The following is a 22,043-nucleotide window of genomic DNA, read 5'->3' on the forward strand; positions in this document are numbered from 1 at the left end:
ACTCCTTTGTTGCCTTGGCTGTATGTTTTGGGTCATTGTCATGCTGGAAGACCCATCCACGACCCATCCTCAGTGCTCTGGCTGAGGGAAGCAGGTTCTCGTCCAAGATCTTATGGTACAAGGCCCCGTCCATTGGCCCCTCAATGCAGTGAACTCGTCCTGTACCCTTAGCAGAGAAACAACCCCAAAGTATAATGTTTCCACCTCCGTGTTTGACAGTGGGGATGGTGTTCTTGGGATTGTAGCATTCAGCATTTCTCTCCCTCCAAACATGAAGAGTCAAATTTATGCTAAAGACTTCAATTTTGGTCTCATCTGACCACATCACCTTCTCCCAAGCCTTCTCTGAATCATTTAGGTGTTCATTGGCAAACTTCAGATGGGCCTGTACATGTGCCTTCTTGAGCAGGGGGACCTTGCGGGCACTGCAGGATTTCAATCCGTTACGGTGTAGTGTGTTACCAATGGTTTTCTTGGTGACTGTGGTCCCAGCTGCCTTGAGATCATTACCAAGCTCCTCCCGTGTAGTTCTGGGCTGATCCCTCACCCTTCTCATGATCATCCTTACCCCACAAGGCAAGATCTTGCATGGAGCTCCAGGCCGAGGGCGATCGATGGTTATTTTGTATTTCTTCCATTTTCTAATAATTGCACCAACAGTTGTCTCCTTCTCACCAAGCTTCTTGCTGATGGTCTTGTAGCCCATTCCAGCCTTGTGCAGGTCTACAACTCTTACCCTGATGTCCTTTGAATGTTCTTTGGTCTTGCCCATGGTGGTGGAGAGGTTGGAATGGAAGAGATTGATTCTATTGACAGGTGTCTTTTATACCCATAACAAGCAGAGATTAGGAGTACTGTTCCTAAAGTGACAGGACTAATCTGTGTGCCTCATGGGCATATAACCGGTCTGTATGAGCCAGAATTCTTGCTGGTTTGTAGGGGATCAAATACTTATTTCCTTCGATCAAATGCAAATCAATTTATAACTTTATATAATGTGTTTTTTCTGGACTTCTTTGTTGATATTCTGTCTCTATTTGTTAAAATAAAAGTACCATAAAAATTATAGACCGCTCATTTCTTTGTAATCGGGCAAACTAACAAAATCAGCAGGGGATCAAATAATTATTTCCCCCACTGTATCTAAAAATATTTTTAAGTGTCAAAATAGTGTTTAGAATAGAAGTTTGATATGGATGTTTATAGCTATTTATAGTCACTAAGACATTAGAGAGAGGCTTTTGTTGATAATTAGTGATTCATGGAAGACAGCTTGATTGCTCTCATTGTGACGATTGTCGATAAGTAGGCTACAGTAAGACCTCATTTCCTGTATAATTAGAGGATAGTTGTAGTGTGGCAGAATACAGGAAAGAACTGAAGAGAACTTTTAAGGTCCAGTAACAAATCCTATCCCCTGTGGCCTCGACACACCTATGATTTAACAGGTATCCTGCTGTCTTGTACCAGGTCTCTCTTGAAAAATAAATTGTATCTCAATGAGACTAACCTGGATAAATAAAGATTAAATAAAATAATGTGTGTAAAAAGATTCCACCAAATGGCAAATATTCCACCTAGCCGGTTAGGGGAGTTTTAAAGGAGCTAGCTACTGTATGTATTTTTGATTCCTCATTCCATTCCATGCATTACAATGAGCCCGTCCTCCGATTTCTACCTCCACCAGCCTCCCCTGTCCTCCACCCATGACTTCCTACCATTTCTTACCGTTTGTCTGGAGAGCTGCTAGAACAGTGAGGGGCATGGGAGGCTGTAACAATGTACAGTGAAACAGGAAAAGGATTATCAGTTCTGTTATTGTCAGGGCGGAAGCATGTATCCCCCATCGCAGCACAATGCGAGAGGGAACAAAAGTCTCCCAGAACAAATAGAACCTTCCCTGAATAGAAGTTAGCAGTTACACCCGACCTTTAATAACCATCCCTGCTGGAGAAGCTACAGGCCCAACTACATGAACTCAGAGGCATGTATCATACTATCTTTAAGTTTGGTTGATTCCATTAAATAAGATGTTTGTGACATTCAATGTTGATCAGAAGAGAGTTTGTGTCTTTCCAGGTCTGTTGAAGGCCTTATTCCATTGAATTGTTCCATTGCTGTAGGAACCTTCACTGTGACGGGTTAGCAGGGTCTCGACTGGCAGGTTTGTATACAGGAAGTGTGAGGATGCAGGGGCCAGAGCCTTGGGACTTCCCCACAGAGCTGATCGAGGAGGTCAGAGGTCAGATCAGTGTCAGCTGGTGTGTGTGTGCATGTGTGTGTGCATGTGTGGATCAGTGGTGTATTTGTGTGTGTGTGTGTGTGTGTGTGTGTGTGTGTGTGTGTGTGTGTTGAGGGGGGATGGGGCACAACTGTTATCAAACAATGAGGAGGGGCCTCATAACACCCGTAATTAGTTACTTTGTTTGAGTCCAATGTTCTTACTTTCAAGACTCTGGGTCTCTAGAGCTGTAGTCAGGGTCAACAGGCGATAATCTTACCCTCCCCTGACTACCATGACATTTGGCTTTCGTAGCCTCAATGACACACCTTTGTCTCAGTGGTTCCTTGTGAATCACACCTTTAACACTTGTGTGTCAGCCGCAGGGGAGGCTGGTTGAGGTAGAAATTGGAGGAGGGGCTCATTATAATGCATGGAACGTAATGAATAATGGTATTAAACGGAATGAGGAATGGTATCTATCTATCTATCTATCTATCTATCTATCTAACCCTAACCCTTTATCTGCTACCATAATAACACAATCTCAATTTCTTTCAACTACCCAGCAAATCTATCTATCCATCGAAAAATCTTTAAACCTTTTTCCACCAAAATAAGACTTTGCAAGCCTCTCTCTCCTCATTATAATTATAATCATGTCTCCACACACACACACACACACACACACACACACACACACACACACACACACACACACACACACACACACACACACACACACACACACACACACACACACACACACACACACCTGACTCTTGACTGTTGTTTGCTCATATGGCTGATCAGGGGAGGCTGGTGGAGGTAGAAATTGGAGTATAGTTCTGTTTTGCATAGCCTGCATCTTGTTTGGTTGTCAATCCACTGTGCCATGCAGAACAGGCATAATAAGAAATTACACTGTATCAGGGTTGACACAAGTAGTTTCTGTAAACCATAAACACATGAAGACTGCCTTGTTGTGACACAGCTGTGCAGTGTGATCTGATGACTCTCGGACGGGGAGTGGTACAGAACAGAACAGGGGAGGTTGGTGGAGGTAGAAATCAGAGGACGGGCTCATTGTAATGCATGGAATAGAATAAGGAATGGTATCAAACATGTGTGCATGTGTGCATGTGTGCATGCATTACAATGAGCCTGTCCTCCGATTTCTACTTACACCAGCTTCCCCTGGTATAGAAGCTAACCAACTCTGAGGGCTTGGTGAGGAGAAGGCTCTCATGGTCTACTGAAAAGATTTACCACCACTTTGATCAGCTGCAGGGCAGGCTTACTTTAAACATTTAAAATGGATTTCCTTATTCTTAGAGAGAGAGAGAGGGAGAGGGAGAGACAGAGAGAGACACACACAGAGAGTTAGACAGACAGAGAGAGAGAGAGAGAGAGAGAGAGAGAGAGAGAGAGAGAGACATCAGACAGAAATTAGAGAATAAAAGAAATAATTAAAACAAATGTTTTTGAAAAAACAAAAACACACAGTTTTTCATCAAAGCGTAAAGAATTGAAGTGAGGCAATAAAGGAACAGAGAAAAGGTTCTTAGTGATGCTGCCAGTTTAGATTAGGCTTCAAGTTTATGTAAATGAAGTTAAGTACATTTTACTTACTTACATTTTACATTTTGATTAATTAGAAAGTCGAGCACCATGGCCTACACATATGCCCATGTTGGGATCTAATCTGGCCCATGCCCTGCTGGCATGCCCTGTCCTTGCTTTCCTGTCTTTCTCCACTGTCTCTATCCAATAATAAAAAAAAAAAGAATATGAGAGTTTACCACACTCCAAAAAATAACCTTAAAAAAACAGATGCGTGATACAGTGGTCATATTCAGCCCAGTTCCTGCTGGGACTGTATATACTGACTCACTGCAATGTAAGTTACTTTGGACAAAAGCATCAGCTAAATGCCATATATTATATTGTTATATTATGGTCACATTGTACTGAGCCTTGCACCCCAAAAAAACAGGAAGACTGAAGACCGACACTATGCCTACAAATTGAAGGCAACAACATCTCAATTCATGGTCCTCTGTTATTAAAATAGTTCAATTGTAGTCATAATGCTTAGTTCTCTCAGATGCTATCCACAAGTGATTCACAGGTTCACAGGAGATCTACCAACACAAAAGAGCCACAATAATAGTTGGGCTGAGAGTACACTCAAGTTAAGTAGCTCCATGTGTGTGTGCGTACTGTAGTAATTACCTGCTGTGTATAAGCCTGGTAGAGAGAGGAAAGTCTTTCTACATTTACATTTACATTTATGGCATTCAGCAGACGCCTTTATCCAAAACGACTTACAACAAATACATGTGTTTAAGTAAGTGAATCATCTATCCAACAGTCATCATAAGACAAAGTAATCAATGCTCACACCAGGGGCCATTGGCGGTCGTAATGCCAGTCGTATTATTATTAACAGGAGAGAACTTGTACAGGGGGGAAGTGGGGGTGAAGAGGTCTCAAGGGTTGGGGTTAGGGTTAGTACAGGGGGGTAGTGGGGGTGAAGAGGTCTTTAGGAGGGACTGTTAAGATGTAGCCTGAAGAGATGGGTTTTCAATCTACGGCGGGAGGTCGGTAGTGACTCTGCAGTCCTGACAGTAGTGGGAAGCTCATTCCACCAGCGGGGCGTCAGGACAGTGAAAAGCCGTGACTGAGTGGCGCGGCCGCTGCATCCACGTAGAGACGACGGTGCAAGGCGGCCAGCCAAGGTGGAAGAGTGGAGTGATCGGGCAGGGGTTTGGGGACTAACCATTGCTTGCAAGTAGGGAGGGGCTGTTCCCTTTAGGCGAGCACCAGGGTCTTGAATTTGATGCGAGCCGCTACCGGGAGCCAGTGGAGGGTGCGGAGGAGGTGCGTGACATGGGAGAATTTGGGGAGATTGAACACCAGACGAGCGGCAGCGTTCTGGATGAGCTGCAGAGGCCTGATGGCAGAGGTGGGGAGTCTGGCCAAGATTGCGTTGCAGTAGTCAAGGCGAGAGATTACAAGTGCTTGGACCAAAAGTTGTGCTGCTTCTCTGGTGAGGAATGGAGGTATTCTTCTGATGTTGTAGAGGAAAAATCTACAGGAGCGTGCTGTCGCTGTGATGTTCGCCACACAGGATAAGTGGTTGTCAAGGATAACCCCAAGGTTCTTGGCTGTATGGGAGGAGGTCACAGTAGAGTTCTCTACTGTGATGGAGAAGTCTTGGAGAGGGCAGGCTTTCCCTGGGAGGAAGAGCAGCTCAGTCTTGTCAAGGTTGAGCTTGAGGTGGTGGGCTGACATCCAAGCAGAAATGTCTGCAAGACATGCCGAGACACGTGTTGCCACCTGTGAGTCAGAAGGGGGGAAAGAGAGAAAAAGTTGGGGGACCCCAGTGGTGAGGGCTCATGGAGAGGACAGCGATCCTCTCCACGTCACCTGGTAGGAGCGACCGGCCTGGTAGGATGCAAACCAGGAGAGTGCAGAGCCAGAGATGCCCAATACTGAGAGAGTGGAGAGAAGGATCGGGTGGTTTACTGTGTCGAATGCAGCGGACAGGTCCAGAAGAATGAGAACAGAAGAGAGGGAGGAAGCTTGAGCGGAGTGGAGGGCCTCCGTGACAGCGAGGAGAGCAGTTTCAGTAGAGTCCCCAGCTTTAAAGCCGGATTGGTGGGGGTCAAGGAAGTTTTTCTGAAGGAGGTAGTTAGACAGTTGGTTAGAAACAGCATGTTCAAGGCTTTTAGATAAGAAGGAGAGAAGGGATACCGGTTTGTAGTTATGGACAGCAGACAGGTCAAGAGTTGGTTTCTTGAGAAGAGGCTTGACTCTGGCTGTCTTGAAGGCAGCTGGGACAGATCCTGTGGATAGAGAGGAATTGATTAAAGTGGTAAGGAACGGAAGGAGGTATTTGGAGATGGATTGGAGAAGGGGGGAGGGGATAGGATCGAGGGGGCAGGTAGTTGCCCGCTTGGATGTGACCAGTTTCATCAGGGGAGAGGGGGGAGAAATCTGATAAACCAGAGACTGAGTGTTGCACAGTGGGTTTGGGAGGAAAGATAGCATTATTGGTGAGAGGTAGAGGGAAGGAGTTGCTAATGTCATCAACCTTCTTTTCAAAATAGGTGACAAAGTCATCGGCAGACAGAGAGGAGGGAGGAGGGGGAGGAAGAGGGTTGAGGAGTGAGGAGAATGTGGAGAACAGTTTCCTTGGGTTAGAGACAGAGGATTGAATTTTGGAATGGTAGTTCAATAAAGCTTTAGCAGCTGATGCAGATGAGATGTAGTTGAGGAGGAGAGAGATAAGGGTTTAGATCATCAGGGAGGCCAGATTTTCTCCATTTCCTCTCAGCTGACCGGAGCCCTATTCTACAAGCTTGCAGGGTTTCAGACAGCCAGGGAGCACCTTTCTTGTACCCTGCTAAGACAGTCATGAAACAGAGGGCGGTATGCAGAATGCAAGGACACACACACACACACACACACACACACACACACATACAGGACACATCCGGATCCTCTGCGGATTCAACTGCTTGCCTGGGCCCTAGAGTGGAAAATCAAATTAGCCTTTTTTTTCAGTGTAAGTAGTGTCTAATTAGATTATGAGCGCTTGATAAGGCTAATCCAATCACAGATGCCTCCTGCTTGTTAGCCAGGCCTCCGGGTGTGGCTGGATGTAGGAAGCTGTCTCACAGAGGGGAGAAACACAAACACACACACACACACACACCGTACACACACACGTCTGTTCGATTTAGTTACGCGGGCAAGACAACCATATCAGTCTCATGAGAACTGGAAGTGATGATGGTGGTTCTGACGCACATTGTTGATGTTCAATGCTGTAGTAGCCTCCTCCACACACACACACACACACACACACACACACACACACACACACACACACACACACATCTGTAGTGTGCTATTAAAACCTTTTTAATAGCACACACTACAAAGCACATGCTTTTTCTCAAGGTTTCCTCCTACCCAGGGGAGTAACCTGTCCTCTACTGAGCTTCTGAGTGCTGTCTGGAGGGTTTCCGCTGGGTTCACTGTGCTTCTGCTTGCTCCAGGGCAGGCTGGTGGAAGTAGAAATCGGAGGACAGGCTCATTGTAATGCATGGAATGCAATGACACACGTGTTTGATACCATTCCTCATTCCCTCCCATGCATTACAATGAGTCCGTCCTCCAATTTCTACCTCCACCTGGACTGGGTGACTCTAAAACTGTGACTGAACTTGTGATGAACCTGGCACAGCACTGATCAGCCAATGGAAACGAGACTACAGCTGATGGAACAGAGTGGCCGCTCTCAGCCGGCATTGCTGTCAGCTTGGCTGCATGGAATGGAATGAGGAATGGCATCACACATGCACTAGAAATACCATTCCTGATTCCATTCCATGATTCCATTCCATGCATTACAATGATGACATCCTCCACTGGCCTCCACTGGCATCACCTAATGCACTAGCAGCATAAACGGACTAATGTTTGATATTCATTGTTTTATTCTGAAATAGTGAATTAAGTGTTTATTGATATTGTAAAAAAAAAAAGGCCAGCCTAATCATCTAGTTACCATGGTTCTTATTCTTGTTAATCTACCCCATTGGCCTAGAGCACGCCAATTAATAATCACCCCCGCCTTCCTGAGCGTATCAGCAATTTGGTTGCCTAGGACTATGTATTTACATTTATAGCATTTAGTAGATGCCTTTATCCAAAGCGACTTACAACAAATACATTTGTTTAAGTAAGTGAATCATCTATCCATCAGTCATCATAAGATAAAGAAATCAATGCTCAGACCAGGGGCCATAGGCAGTCACAATGCTAGAAGAAGGATTTTTTTTTATTTGTTATTATTAACAGGAGAGAAACTTATACAGGGGGTAGTGGGGGAGATCTTTAGGAGGGACCATTAAGATGTAGCCTGAAGAGATGGGTGTTCAATCTACAGCGGAAGATTGGTAGTGACTCTGCAGTCTATGCTGTGGTCAGTAGCAGGACCCCCTATTGCCAATTAGTATTTTCTGTGGAGAAAAGAAGACAAGTGTCTTCCTCCATCTTCTGGACACAGCCTGCCTTCAGTTCGGTCCTCTCACCTTCTTTTGGACTGAAAGCCACTGCAGTTCAGTATTAGTTGTGGGTGCATCTAACTAACCACAGTTAACATTGGATTTAACAGTCAAGAGTAGTCATTTTACATTTTTACATTTATGGCATTTAGCAGACACCTTTATCCAAAGCGACGTACAACAAATACATTTGTTTAAGTAAGTGAATCAACTATCCAACAGTCATCATAAGACAAAATAATCAATGCTCACACCAGGGGCCATTGGCAGTCGTAATGCCAGTAGGCTAGTTTTTAAAAACATTTTTTTTTATATTTTATTAGCAGGAGAGAACTAGTACAGGGGGTAACAGGGGAGAAGAGGTCTCGGGGTTAGGGTTAGTATAGGGGGGGTAGTGAGGGTGAAGCGGTCTTTAGGAGGGACTGTTAAGATGTAGCTTGAAGAGATGGGTTTTCAATCTACGGTGGAAGATCGGAAGTGACTCTGCAGTCCTGACCGTTGTGGGAAGCTCATTCCACCAGCGGGGCGCCAGGACGGTGAAAAGCCGTGACCGAGTAGCACGGCCACTGCATCCACGTAGAGGCGGCGGTGTCAGGCGGGCAGCCGAGGTGGAGGAGTGGAGTGATCTTGCAGGGGTTTGGGGGCTAACCATTGCTTGCAAGTAGGGAGGGGCTGTTCCCTTTGCCGCCCGGTAGGCGAGCACCAGGGTCTTGAATTTGACGCGAGCTGCTACCGGGAGCCAGTGGAGGGTGCGGAGGAGCCAAAGTGTCATCAATGTGTGATGTGTGTGATTCCTCATTAAACCATCAATCAGTTTATTTGTATAGCGTTTTTTACATAGACAAATGTCACAAAGTGCTTCACAACGAAATAATACTGAACAATATAAACAATAAATACAATACAAACAATATGATCTAGCACCAAATTATAGACCTCCAGGAGTAAGCCAAGGAAGAAACTCCCCTGAGGGGAGAAAAATAAGTGTGAAATCTCCACAGCCTCAACATTCTGCCTCCTCCCTGTTCTTAATGGTCAACCTGCAGTGCTTGCTACCGGTCCTAAACCAGCACTTACAATCTATCATATCCTTCCCTTTCTTTTCAGATATATCCCAAGTTTCAGGCCCATCACATGTTTGTTGATATTTGGTGGGCCAATGTGTCACAGAGTAGCACATGACATAGAGGTTCTGTTTTGATATCCACACTAGCACCACTGTCTCATGTCAGATAGCGGGACTCCGTCAGTTGAGGCTCAGAGCGTTGCGTAGTCATGACGTCCCCAGTCATGAGACAATGCACTGATACACTACTTAGACTGTAGGATGAAGCTATGTATTGGAAGAAAACAGAAGTGTGGTGACAGTCTTTCTTTTTTTTTTTCTCTCTGTCTCTCTGTCTCTCTGTCTCTCTCTCTCTCTCTGCAGACTGAAGGCACTGGTATCCACGGGAAGCAGAAGTGTCCAGGTAGCATGCGAATGGTGAGCCCTAATTGGAACTGTCACTTGTGCAGCTGGAAATCAGTTGTTAGACTGCCCTCTGCTGAGATGTGTGTGTGTGTGTGTGTGTGTGTGTGTGTGTGTGTGTGTGTGTGCATGTGTGTGTGTGTGTGCAGGCACACACACACACACACACACAATATGGTATCTCAGTAATGGTCTGCTTCCTCCCTCTCCACACTAGGCTCTTCGGCCATGTCGACGACCCGTTCCTAGACGACTCCCTCCCCAGAGAGTATATCCTGTACCTGCGGCCCAGTGGGCCCCTGCAGAACCAGCTGCATCACTTCTGGCATCAGTCCCGCATCACCTGCGGCAAGAACGGGGCTCATAACATCTTTCCTCATATCACACTCTGCTCGTTCTTCATGGTGAGTGTGGGGGGACATGCAGCGTTCGGCCTGTAGAGGGGGCTACAGGACCGTGGCCAGGTTGCGGAAGTGAGGCTTTGTTGCGCACCTGTTGCAAATGAAGCCTCGTTAACGAAATGGTTTAAGAGGTGTGTGCCTCTGCTTTCAAGGGAGGGCTGGAAAGCTGTGACTGAAAAGTCGACCAGGACCTGACGTATACGAGTGATTAACGTGTACACTGAGCAAATAAACAGGGTTACAATTGTACCAATGTCCTTTAACACAGAGGCGGACTCAAGAGGTATGGTAAGGGAAACCCTGTTTATTTGCTCAGTGTACACGTTAATCACTCGTATACGTCAGGTCCTGGTCGACTTTTCAGTCACAGCTTTCCAGCCCTCCCTTGAAAGCAGAGGCACACACCTCTTAAACCATTTAGTTAACGAGGCTTCATTTGCAACAGGTGCGCAACAAAGCCTCGCTTCCGCAACCTGGCCACGGTCCTGTAGCTCCCTCTACAGGCCGAACGCTGCATGTCCCCCCACAGTGAGTTTATATAGGACAGACCAGGGACATCATATCGGGTGAGGCTGGGGGAGGTAGAAGTTGGAGAATGGGCTCTACAATGAGGAGGTATTTGAGAGCAGAGCAGAAGACAAGTTCCCATTGTTACAAGATGGGCTGATAAAATGTTATTGTATTTTTGAAACCATGGTCTATGAGTGAGCTAATAATAGAGTGTTTCTGTGCTGCTGTGATGACTCACTAATGCAGGGGAGGCTGGTGGAGGTAGAAATCAGAGGACGGGCTCATTATAATGCGTGGAATAGAATGAGTAATGGTAATAATTCCTCATTCATCATTCCATTCCATGCATTACAGTGAGCCTGTCCTCTGATTTCTACCTCCACCACCCTCCCCTGCACTAATGGGTGCACACAGAATTATGTGCGAAAACACTGCATAAACACAACTTTGCATTGACATTGGCTAGCTGTACAAACTCGGTCCTGTGAAACCAGAGACCAACAAAAGCTAACATGACTCAAGTACTAACTAATAACCGTAAAACATTTAATCAAACACATTGACACCACATTATCAATGGAGATACCATATCCTGAGGGCTAACAAGTCAATGCAAAAGATCCCACAAAAGTAATTCTTACCTTTGAAAAGTTTATTAAGCACATTGGCACGATATGAGCAGGGAATGCATGTCTGTGTCTACGGAGTAAGTCTCTACGGCGTGCACAACTAATTTGCATAACCTAGAAGGTAACGTATTAACGCTGTAGCTCCCAGAACTCCCAAATAACAATGGTTACACATGGAATAAATCAATATCCAATTTGTTTATGATGTATCTGCTTTATTCCAATCAAACATTAACAATAAAGGCGGGGCACCATTAAAGATTTGATAAAAGTAAGTTAGTTAAGTTAAACGTTAACTTTAAGTTAAACTCAGAATTATCCTTACATTTCCTTAACCAAGTAGTGGATTCTAAGTTTTCATGGATGCAAACGTACACACACACACACACACACACACACACACAAAAACACACACACACACACACACACACACACACACACACCTCAAAACACAAAGAAAGCTTTATTTGCTAACTTAACAGTAATATAAAACAGCACAAAACAAATGAGGTAAGGAATGACTGAAGGGAATGAGGGGAAGAGAATACTGACTGAATGGAATACTGGTTTGGCGCACGATACACATCTGTTAAGAATGAATCAGTCGTTAGAATATCGTATCAAATGAATCAATAGCTAGGCAATTGTATCATATATGTGGGAGCTATACAGCGTACAGCACGACAGTGACCGGCAGATTCTCACACGGGGTTCGGCAAACTCGCACTTCAGAACACGTGGCTAAGTGGCGGCAGATATATTTATATTTATCTAAATTACACTAGCACACAATGCCTTGTACAAACGATATAATGAACCCGCATAATTACTTTGAGGTGACTTGAGCTTTGGTCATTTGAAGAACTGTCCACTGACACTCAAGATGAACGCTCAGCGAGCGGACTCAAGAGGTAGGTTCGGTTGTTGCAATCTTTAGAGTGCTTATCGCAGCGGTAATAATAATAATTAGCTTCTTGGTAGCGTTTAGTTGGAGGAAATCCAAACTTTCCAAACGGGTTAGACTCGTGGCATGTCCTTTGTTCCAGGTGTAATGAACGGAGGGAGGAGGGGTGACTGACTTTTAGCCCAGCTGCCCCGTTTGGGCCAGTCAACAACTAGTCGCATGTCTACTAAAGGAATGTTTCGTGTTAAACAGGCCTGGCCTGGCCTGGCACGAGGGGCCATGTTCTCTACAATCCTTTGTATCTCTAGTGCCCGGACCAGAAGGTGAATTCCCTGTGTGAGGCCTTGCAGACCACCGTAAGCCAGTGGAGGGGTCACTTCCCCACCCGGCTTCCTCTGACACTTTACGCCGCCCCCAACTTCATAGGCCTGTTTGTCGAGGAGCGGACCGGTGACGTCATCATGCAGTTTGCTGCTGACTTTGCCGCCGCTGCTGCCAAGAAAGCAGGTGGGAACAAATGGACGGATAGATGGATAGTAGGGGCTGGGGCAGTATTTAATATTAGAACATGTTGTGATAAGTAATATCATGACTAAGAAAGTGTATCGCCCAACCCTAATAGATAGACAGGCAGACAGATAGATAGATAGATAGATAGATAGATAGATAGATAGATAGATAGATAGATAGATAGATAGATAGATAGATAGATAGATAGATAGATAGATAGATAGATAGATAGATAGATAGATCGATCGATCGATCGATCGATCGATCGATAGATACAGAGATACATAGATACATAGATAGATATACTGTGTCCCTATTGATGAGAATGTGAAAGGTTGAGAACCTGCCACTAGATCTGTCCCTGTGGGTATTTCACAGACAGCTGCAGTCAGATAGGGAATGTAATCTAGTCTTTTAAGTGATCATTTTGAGGCTAAAGCCTGAGGAGCTTATGGTTCTCTCCCCAGCATAATGCTCTATCTGTGTTGGTGACACACAGTGGATTAAAACGTTTCCATTCAAATGTTTTTGACAAATGCCAGAACATTTGACTATAAAATGTTTTTTAGTTTCAGACATTTACTGGCTCTGTGTGTTGTCTGCCTTTTAACCCTCATTAAAGTTGTACTTCTCTCCTCCGCTCTCCTCTCTTCTAGACATACATGTGGTTCCTCATACGAAACAGCTCCATATGACGCTAGCCTACCAATTCTCAATTGATCACCTGGCCTCTCTGGAGAAACTGGCTGAGGGCGTTCAGGTCAAGCTGGGCTGTGATTGGCTCGCTGTCCTCATCTCCCGGGACAAGAGGACCGCCAACCATGAGGTATCTACTGCATTTGCATATGCCCGACCTGACCTGTTGATATGCCTATGGACACATTTCACACTAAATACAACTATATTCTATTATATTCAATCCTATTCAATTCTGCTCTACTCTACTCTACTCTGCTCTGCTCTTCTCTACTCTCTGCTACTCTACTCTACTCTACTCTACTCTACTCTACTCTACTCTACTCTACTCTACTCTACTCTACTCTACTCCACTCTACCCTACTCTACTATGCTCCATCTCAGACCCTGAGGGTGATGTACCCCTACGTGCCTCAGAGTGCAGATGAGTTGGATCTGGTGCCTGGTGACTATATCATGTCCCCAGAACAGAGAAGTGTCAGCCTGGGCTGGATCTATGGGTACTCGATGAACACCGGGCAGTCCGGACTACTGCCTGAGAACTACACCTGCAGTGCTGATGAGTGCGACACCTGGGTCTTTCATGGGTAAGAGACCCCTAAAACTACCGGGTGTGCATGCTTTTTGCTCTAGGCCCAGCTCTAACATCAGTCAGGAGGATCTTGATAAGTTGAATCAGGTGTGTTAGTGCTGGGCTAGAACAGAACATGTTGTGCACCCCTATGGGTTCCCTGGACCAATGTTTAGAAACACAGCTGTAGATGCACCATGCCAGATGCACCATGCCTCTTTGACAACAACATATTTATCATATACACCTCTGATGTAAGGCCCAGTCCTAACCCTAACCCTAACCCTAACCCTAGCCCTAAACCTAACCCACCTCTAATGTAAGGCCCAGTCCTAACCCTAACCCTAACCCTAACCCTAGCCCTAACCCTAACCCACCTCTAATGTAAGGCCCAGTCCTAACCCTAACCCTAGCCCTAACCCTAACCCACCTCTGATGTAACGCCCAGTCCTAACCCTAACCCTAACCCTAACCCTAGCCCTAACCCTAACCCACCTCTGATGTAAGGCCCAGTCCTAACCCTAACCCCAACCCTAACCCTAACCCTAACCCACCTCTGATGTAAGGCCCAGTCCCCAGAACACCTGGGAGAGCAAGGAGAGTTCTGATCGTGATGATGATGACTTAGAAGACGTTTGTGTGTGTGTGTGTGTGTGTTTGTGTGTGTGTGTGTGTGTGTGTGTGTGTGTGAGTGGGTGAGTGAGTGTGTGAGTGTGCGTGTGTGTGTGAGTGGGTGAGTGAGTGTGTGTGGGTGTGAGTGTGCGTGTGCGTGTGCGTGTGTGTGTGTGTGTGTTTGCATGCGTGTGCGTGAGAGTAACTCTCGTCCTCTATCTCCTACAGATCCCACTCTTTCTTCAGCTGCTCCGTCTCCTCAAACAAAGGGAGCAGAGAGTGGGGCATGTTCGGCAGTCGTCGCCTTGACAACACAAGCCCTAGGGAAATGCCCACCGTGAGCCTCATATGTTCCATGCAGGTATGATGTCAGAGATGATATCAGAGAACAAGTCTATAAAGCACTCAAATGACCCGACGAAGATCCTTGTAGGATCTAAACGTTGGTCTGTTTATCTTGTAAGTAAAGGTACGTGGTGGAGCATTTGAGTGTGCGGATTTGATACACAACCATATGATGTACTGAAGGGGAGGCTGGTGGAGGTAGAAATCAGAGGACAGGCTCATTGCATTGCATGGAATTGAATGAGGAGTGGTATCAAACACATGTGCCTCCCATGTGCCTCCCGATCACCTGATGTACTGTATGCAATGTATGGATTACAGATCAGAAAGAGGATTATTATGCTAATACTGTAGCTAACTTTTAGGGGTGGTTTCCCAGACATGACATTTTATGGAGTAGAAGGCACTCCCAGTGGAGAATCTCCACCATAATTCCGGTTTTTAGTCTGGAAGTAGGCCCAAAATTAGCAATGAGCCCGTCTTCTGATAACTTAACTCCACCAGCCTCCCCTGGATTCCACCCACCATATAAATTATTCAGAACTATTCAGAACATTTTGCAGGTCCTTTGGAGTAGGAGCCCAAAAGAACCAAACTCATGGCAGCCCAAGAGAACCCTGTTAGTGTGTCGCCATGGTGAGAGGATGGACGTGGTGTTTGGGAAACACTGGATGTCCCTGTGCTCCGACGTCAAAGGTGAGCTGATCCAAAGGTTAATCTGAAGTCACACCCTATGTCTCAAAGCTCAAGGGATGCTACCAGCATCCCTTGAGCTTTGAGACATATAATATATGTTATATAATATAACATATACACTATATATATATACATATATACTATATATATATGCACTGTATGTATTTTATATATATATATATATATATATATATATATATATATGTAAAATACATACAGTGCATTCGGAAAGTATTCAGACCCCTTCACTTTTTCCACATTTTGTTACGTTACAGCCATATTTTATCTATCTATCTATCTATCTATCTATCTATCTATCTATCTATCTATCTATCTATCTATCTATCTATCTATCTATCTATCTATCTATGTATCTATGTATCTATCTATCTAACATTCTATCCATCCAACCAACCAACTAAACCATCTCTCTTCCATTACCAAAACACTTTGCAAGTCCACAAACATTCTTCCGGAACTTATTTTTCTAGTTATTATTATTATTATTGTTGTTATTATTGACATTCAGAATTACAAACATAATAGAATTCATTAATTACATACTGCATCAATTTGCACAATATAATAAATTAAAATATGTCCATTCCTCAGACGACAGATCCGTTAGCAAGGTCTGAAACTGGCCAAGTGACACATCTCATTTGAGTACATTCTGAAAGTAGTAGACAAGTTCAATGTGTGTCACACACCCCATATATACCTTGTGCAAATGTCCAGAGGCTACCAGCATCCCTTGAGCTTTGAGACATTAACAGATGTGTGTTGATGTGCTTTGCAGGTAGATATGTACGTACCAACCTAAACATGCCAACCACCCTGCCCATGTGGAATGGAGGGATCCGAGATTACGCCATGGATTCACCTATCACTGTGCTTGGATCTACACAGGCGCAGCTAGTGGGTATGTGTGTTGTCAAACAGGGGAGGCTGGTGGAGGTAGAAATCGGGCTCCTTGTAATGCATGGAATGGGATAAAGAATGGTATCAAACATGTGTCCATCTGATTTTTACCTCCACCAGCCTCCCCTGTTGTCAACATTGGTGTTGTCAACTCCATCAGTTCCATGTCTATATTAGATTTATTTCGCGTGTGTGTGTGTGTGTGTGTGTGTGTGTGTTGCAGGTGAGGCTTTGTTGGAGAGCAAAACAACGATAGACTTTGTCTACTCTTCACCCTCTCTGCGCTGCGTGCAGACGGCTCAGAACATCCTCAAAGGTAAGCAAAAATAACACTGTGCGGACAATGACACTTGAATAAAACATAACCGACAGCAGGGACTCCGGGTATCTACGTTTATTGTTATACGTTCAGCAAGAAAGAAAGGAAACACCCCACACACTACAATCTAAACAAAAGTGTTTATTGGCAATGTTTTGACCATTTGGTCTTCGCTTGGTCAGGGGGGTGTTATGCAATCAGAGCGATCAGATAGAAATACATAACATGGTAGAACATGCTAGAACAAGTATGAGTGTCATGTGGACTAGGGAATAATGTCTATCTGCAATGTAATGAATGTTACACCCTTGAATGCACCTCAGACCTCAGGAGCATAGGTTGCAGTGTGTGAGGAGTTTTCCTTTCTTGAAGCAGCATCTCCTTATGCCAGTGTAGTAGTAATATGTCTACCATGTGGTAGCAACGACAATGTGGTGCAACGACAATAACCTGGCTCTCAACACCAAGAAGACCAAAGAACTCATTGTGGACTTCAGGAAGTCTAAAGCTGGCGCACACACCCCCATCCTCATCAACGGGACTGAGGTGGAGCGAGTCACCAGCTTCAAGTTCCTGGGTGTCCACATCTCTGAGGACCTCTCCTGGACCCTCAACACCTCCACCCTGATAAAGAAGGCTCACCAGCGTCTCTTCTTCCTGAGGAGACTAAAGAAGGTCCATCTATCTCCTCAGATCCTGGTGAACTTCTACCGCTGCACCATCGAGAGTATCCTTACCAGCTGTGTCACAGTATGGTATGGCAACTGCTCGGCATCGGACCGGAAAGCACTGCAGAGGGTGGTGAAGACTGCCCAACGCATCACCGGTTCCTCACTCCCCTCCATCGAGGCTGTCCAGGGCAAACGATGCTTGCGTAAGGCACGCAGCATCATCAAGGACATCTCTCACCCCAACCACAGACTTTTCACCCCACTCCCCTCCGGGAGGCGCTACAGGTCTCTCCGCACCCGAACCAGTAGGTTCAGAGGCAGCTTCTTCCCTGCGGCTGTCACCCTGCTGAACTTGAACACTACACCTACCTGACAACCTACTACCCCCGCAACCCCCCCCCCCCCCCCCCCACCCGGACAATTGCACTATTGCACTATACTCCCCTCCCCTGCTCTTACTCAATACCACTGCTCTTCTGTACATACCTGTTCATACTGTTCATACTGTTCATAACGCACATAATGCACATATCCTATATTTTCTTTAATACTACTGCACATACTGTACATACTTGTTTATACTGTTTATACGGCATTCCATATTTATATTTATTCTGCATCTACCTCATGTTACTGTTAATACATATATACTGCTAGACTGCATTACCCATACAGCTCATATGCTGCTACACTGCTCATACTGTAACTATTTATTCTGCTATAATGCTACTGCTACTCACATACTGCTATACTGCACTGCTATATTATACTGCTTATATTATACTATATCATACTGCACTACTACTGATCATATATTGCACTACCTGTAAATACTGTTCATTGCACTTTCTGCTATTTTGCACTTCTGGTTAGACGCTAACTGCATTTCGTTGTCTCTGTACTTGTACTCTGCACAATGACAATAAAGTTGAATCTAATCTAATCTAATCTAATCTAATGTGTCTCTATCTCCCTCTACAGGTCTACAGCAGGATGGCAGGCTAAAGATCCGTGTGGAGCCAGGACTGTTTGAATGGACCAAGTGGATATCGGGGAGCGCCTTACCTGCCTGGATCCCAACCTCAGACCTGGCTGCAGCCCACTTCAGCGTGGACACGTCATACAGGTGATATCTACGGATTTAGATTCAGAAACATCTTTATTTTACCATTGCTGCAATTTGGCTAAGTAATGAAAGCAGCAGCAGGCATAACACACACAGAGAAAACAACAAACACAATTAAAACTATGAAGGTGGAATGCAATGTATTTTTCCTTTTTAAACTACCATGCTCATGATGTTGTCAACCATTGTTCTGTCTAACTGTGTACTCTACATTGTTGTTGTTGTTGTTGTTGTTGTTGTTGTTGTTGTTGTTGTTGTTGTTTGTCTGCCCAGACCTCTGCTCCCCATCAGCAAGCTCAGTCTGACTGAGTCGTATGACATGTACATGAGCAGGAGTTACCAGCTTACCAAAGACATTCTGTCAGCCTGCAAAAACATGGGTAAGAAAATAATGGCTACTGAGGATCCCTGCGAAAACTACTTTGGATGGTGTGTGTGTGTGTGTGTGTGTGTGTGTGTGTGTGTGTGTGTGTGTGTGTGTGTGTGTGTGTGTGTGTGTGTGTGTGTGTGTGTGTGTGTGTGTGTGTGTGTGTGTGGTGTACAGTGTGTGTGGTATACAGTATGTGTGGGATAGTATTCATGTGTCACTCCTCTGGTCTCTTTCTCTGTAGGAAACAATGTGCTGATAGTTGCCCACGCTGCCTCTCTGGAGGCCTGCACGAGACAGCTACAGGGACGCATCCCCCAGCGCACCAGGGACTTCATAGAAGTAGTCAAGCAGGTCGGGTAGTGCTTTTTATCCACAATTATTTTGATCTCTCTGTTTACACTTTACCTTCACTCATCTCTCTCTCCCTTTCCTTTTCTCTGTGTCTCGGTCTCTCTCTCTCTCTCTCTCTGTCTGTTTTTCTCTGTCGGTCTGTCTGTCTGTCTGTCTGTCTGTCTGTCTGTCTGTTATATAAGGGTTGTTCTTCTGTCCTACTGTAGATCCCCTACCTGGGTTTCTGTTGCTGTGAGGAGCAAGGAGACACGGGGGTGTGGCAGCTAGTGGACCCGCCCATCCTCCCCCTCACACATGGGCCCAACCAAAGCTTTGACTGGAGGAAGACCCTGCAACAGGAATGACACCCCCCGTCATCACATATGCACTGAACCACCACCATCATCCCACTCATACATGGTCACTCATACATCCACAGCTTTGACTGGAGGGAGACCCTGCCATGACATGGCTACGAGAGGGCTATGAGAGGGCTATGAGAGGGCTATGAGAGGGCTATGTCAGGCCTATGACAGGGCTATGACAGGCCTATGACAGGCCTATGACAGGGCTATGAGAGGGCTATGAGAGGGCTATGTCAGGCCTATGACAGGGCTATGTCAAGGCTATGTCAAGGCTATGACATGCCTGGTTGATCGTAGAGCACAAAGTTTCAGATGACATTGTGGCCAGTAGCACAGCAGCCATTTTGACATTTTGAAAATTGCACAATGTGAACTGAGTGCCAGAGAGGAGTCACAAGGTTGCAAATGTTGACCTCGTTAAAAACAAAACAAAACAAAAACCAAAATTTGTCTTCAGAAAGCAAAAGCATCTCTTCTCCCATCTGCAGATTCATAGTTGACAAGGGCGGATGTTATTATCAGTAGGCATCTGGCTTCAAGCCATCTCTCGGGGAGTTTCCCAGCTCAGTGTCTAGCAGCCAGCACCTGAAACAAAACATGCACAACTCAACCAATGATCTCTTGAATAAATACAATCCGGGGTGGAGGTAGAAATCGGAAGACGGGCTCATTGGAAAGCATGGAACGGAAGTGTTTGATACCATTCCTTATTCCATTCCATGCATTACAATGAGCCACATTTATCATCCCAGGTTGAAAAGAGTCTTGGGTAAATGCACTAAATGCACTGTTGACAATCAAAGGTGAGGTCTAGGAATTGCTTGAAATTCAATGTTTATTACGCTGTTATAACTGTATGGCTGTTGAACTAGGTTAAAGGGGCAATCTTGGGTTGGTAAATCCGTGTTTTGACTTTTAAATGAAGAATACGTAGCCATTGATTCTTGAAGGATATTACTGGATACAGGAGAAAAGTGTTCCCTCAGTGATAACATTTCAGTTTTGGGGGGGGTGGGAGGGATCTACGATTTTTTTTTTAACATTTTTTACAAATGCCTCATGAACTTAGTTCAACTGTCTCATCCCATCAGAATCCAAAATGTATGCTTGTTTTACTGCATTGTTTATACACAATGTAATTGTAAACAAACACTTTATAGCTTTAATGGTTAAAACCATGATCATTTTCATCTCATGGGCAGTCAGTCCTTGCATCCATAGCTCCATCTATGAATTTGGGAGTGGTTACATTTATCCAGCCCCAAGAAAGTGTCGAGGAGACCTCTTTGTTGTTGTTAGAATCCCTTTTTCAAATTAAACAACATTGAAAACACAGTAAAGTTGTGAACCACTGCACTAGAGAGATCTCTCCAATTTTTATAATCAATATGAAGAGCCTTTCTTTCATCAGTTGAAGAGCTATCCAGATATCAAACATAGATATAAAAAAGAAAACTGTCCCATGATACAACTATAGTGTACATGTATTTCTCAGGTGGCGATTACATTATGCCAATGTGCAGTAATATCTGCCATTTAGCTGAGTGCATACATTTCAGTATATATGGTCCCAGCAGGAATCAAACCCACGACCTAAGTATTGTTAGCACCGTGCTCTACCAACTGAGCCACAGAGGACCACCGATGCAGTGCATTGGGTAACATACCTTGTTGTTGTTGTTGTTTGTTTGTTGTTGTTGCTGTTGTTGTTGTTGTTTGTTGTTGTTGTTGTTGTTGCTGTTGCTGTAGAGTGCCTTAGAGTAAAGCTGATGTCTCAGTATTGACTGACCAATTGACAAGTAATTTATGCCTTCACTAGTTTATCAATCCTATCATTAATTGTAATCAACATTTTTATGTATGTTGTAGGTATGTTGTGTGTACTTTTCAGGGATCCAAAATAATTTTAATTAATGTTACAGAGTAGCTCCAGTGTTGATCAAATCAAATCAAAACCATAAATTGAGCTAATTTGATAATTTTCGAAAAAATATGTGAATCACTTTTTTTTCAAAAAGATGTTAACCACTTTTATGTTCGAATGACAAAGATATGGTTCATTGTGAATTGTTATTTATTATTGTGGAAAATTCTAATTATGTATGAAATTCATGTTAAAGTGCACAGTTATCATTTGTCATAGTGAAGCTGAATGAATCCCAAAAAGTATGTGCACAAAATGAGTCCCTCCAAATGTGATAATCCCCCAAGAGAAGTTGTGTTTTTCCACATAAAAACCCTGTCTCATTATTATTATTATTATTGTTATTATTGTGTTTTTCCACATAAAAACCCTGT

The 22,043-nt window shown here is 44.5% G+C and overlaps 1 protein-coding gene across 1 annotated transcript in view; it reads left to right on the forward strand.

The window, feature by feature from the left end:
* LOC310822481 (ubiquitin-associated and SH3 domain-containing protein B-like) overlaps positions 1 to 19,745 on the forward strand; it is a gene marked incomplete at both ends in the record, with an annotated part of 30,195 nt that extends 10,450 nt beyond the window's left edge. Inside the window, 13 exons of the mRNA XM_083694828.1 lie at positions 9,731 to 9,784; positions 9,987 to 10,173; positions 12,522 to 12,720; positions 13,380 to 13,549; positions 13,804 to 14,006; positions 14,831 to 14,963; positions 15,511 to 15,643; positions 16,443 to 16,565; positions 16,788 to 16,880; positions 18,536 to 18,680; positions 18,954 to 19,060; positions 19,292 to 19,401; positions 19,608 to 19,745. Of these exons, the coding sequence (XP_083550954.1) occupies positions 9,731 to 9,784; positions 9,987 to 10,173; positions 12,522 to 12,720; positions 13,380 to 13,549; positions 13,804 to 14,006; positions 14,831 to 14,963; positions 15,511 to 15,643; positions 16,443 to 16,565; positions 16,788 to 16,880; positions 18,536 to 18,680; positions 18,954 to 19,060; positions 19,292 to 19,401; positions 19,608 to 19,745 (1,795 nt within the window). The remainder of the gene's footprint in view (positions 1 to 9,730; positions 9,785 to 9,986; positions 10,174 to 12,521; positions 12,721 to 13,379; positions 13,550 to 13,803; positions 14,007 to 14,830; positions 14,964 to 15,510; positions 15,644 to 16,442; positions 16,566 to 16,787; positions 16,881 to 18,535; positions 18,681 to 18,953; positions 19,061 to 19,291; positions 19,402 to 19,607) is intronic.
* Positions 19,746 to 22,043: the final 2,298 nt, after the last annotated feature.

This window comes from Argentina silus (assembly GCF_951799395.1).
Source record: "Argentina silus genome assembly, chromosome: X".
Lineage (NCBI taxonomy): Eukaryota > Metazoa > Chordata > Actinopteri > Argentiniformes > Argentinidae > Argentina > Argentina silus.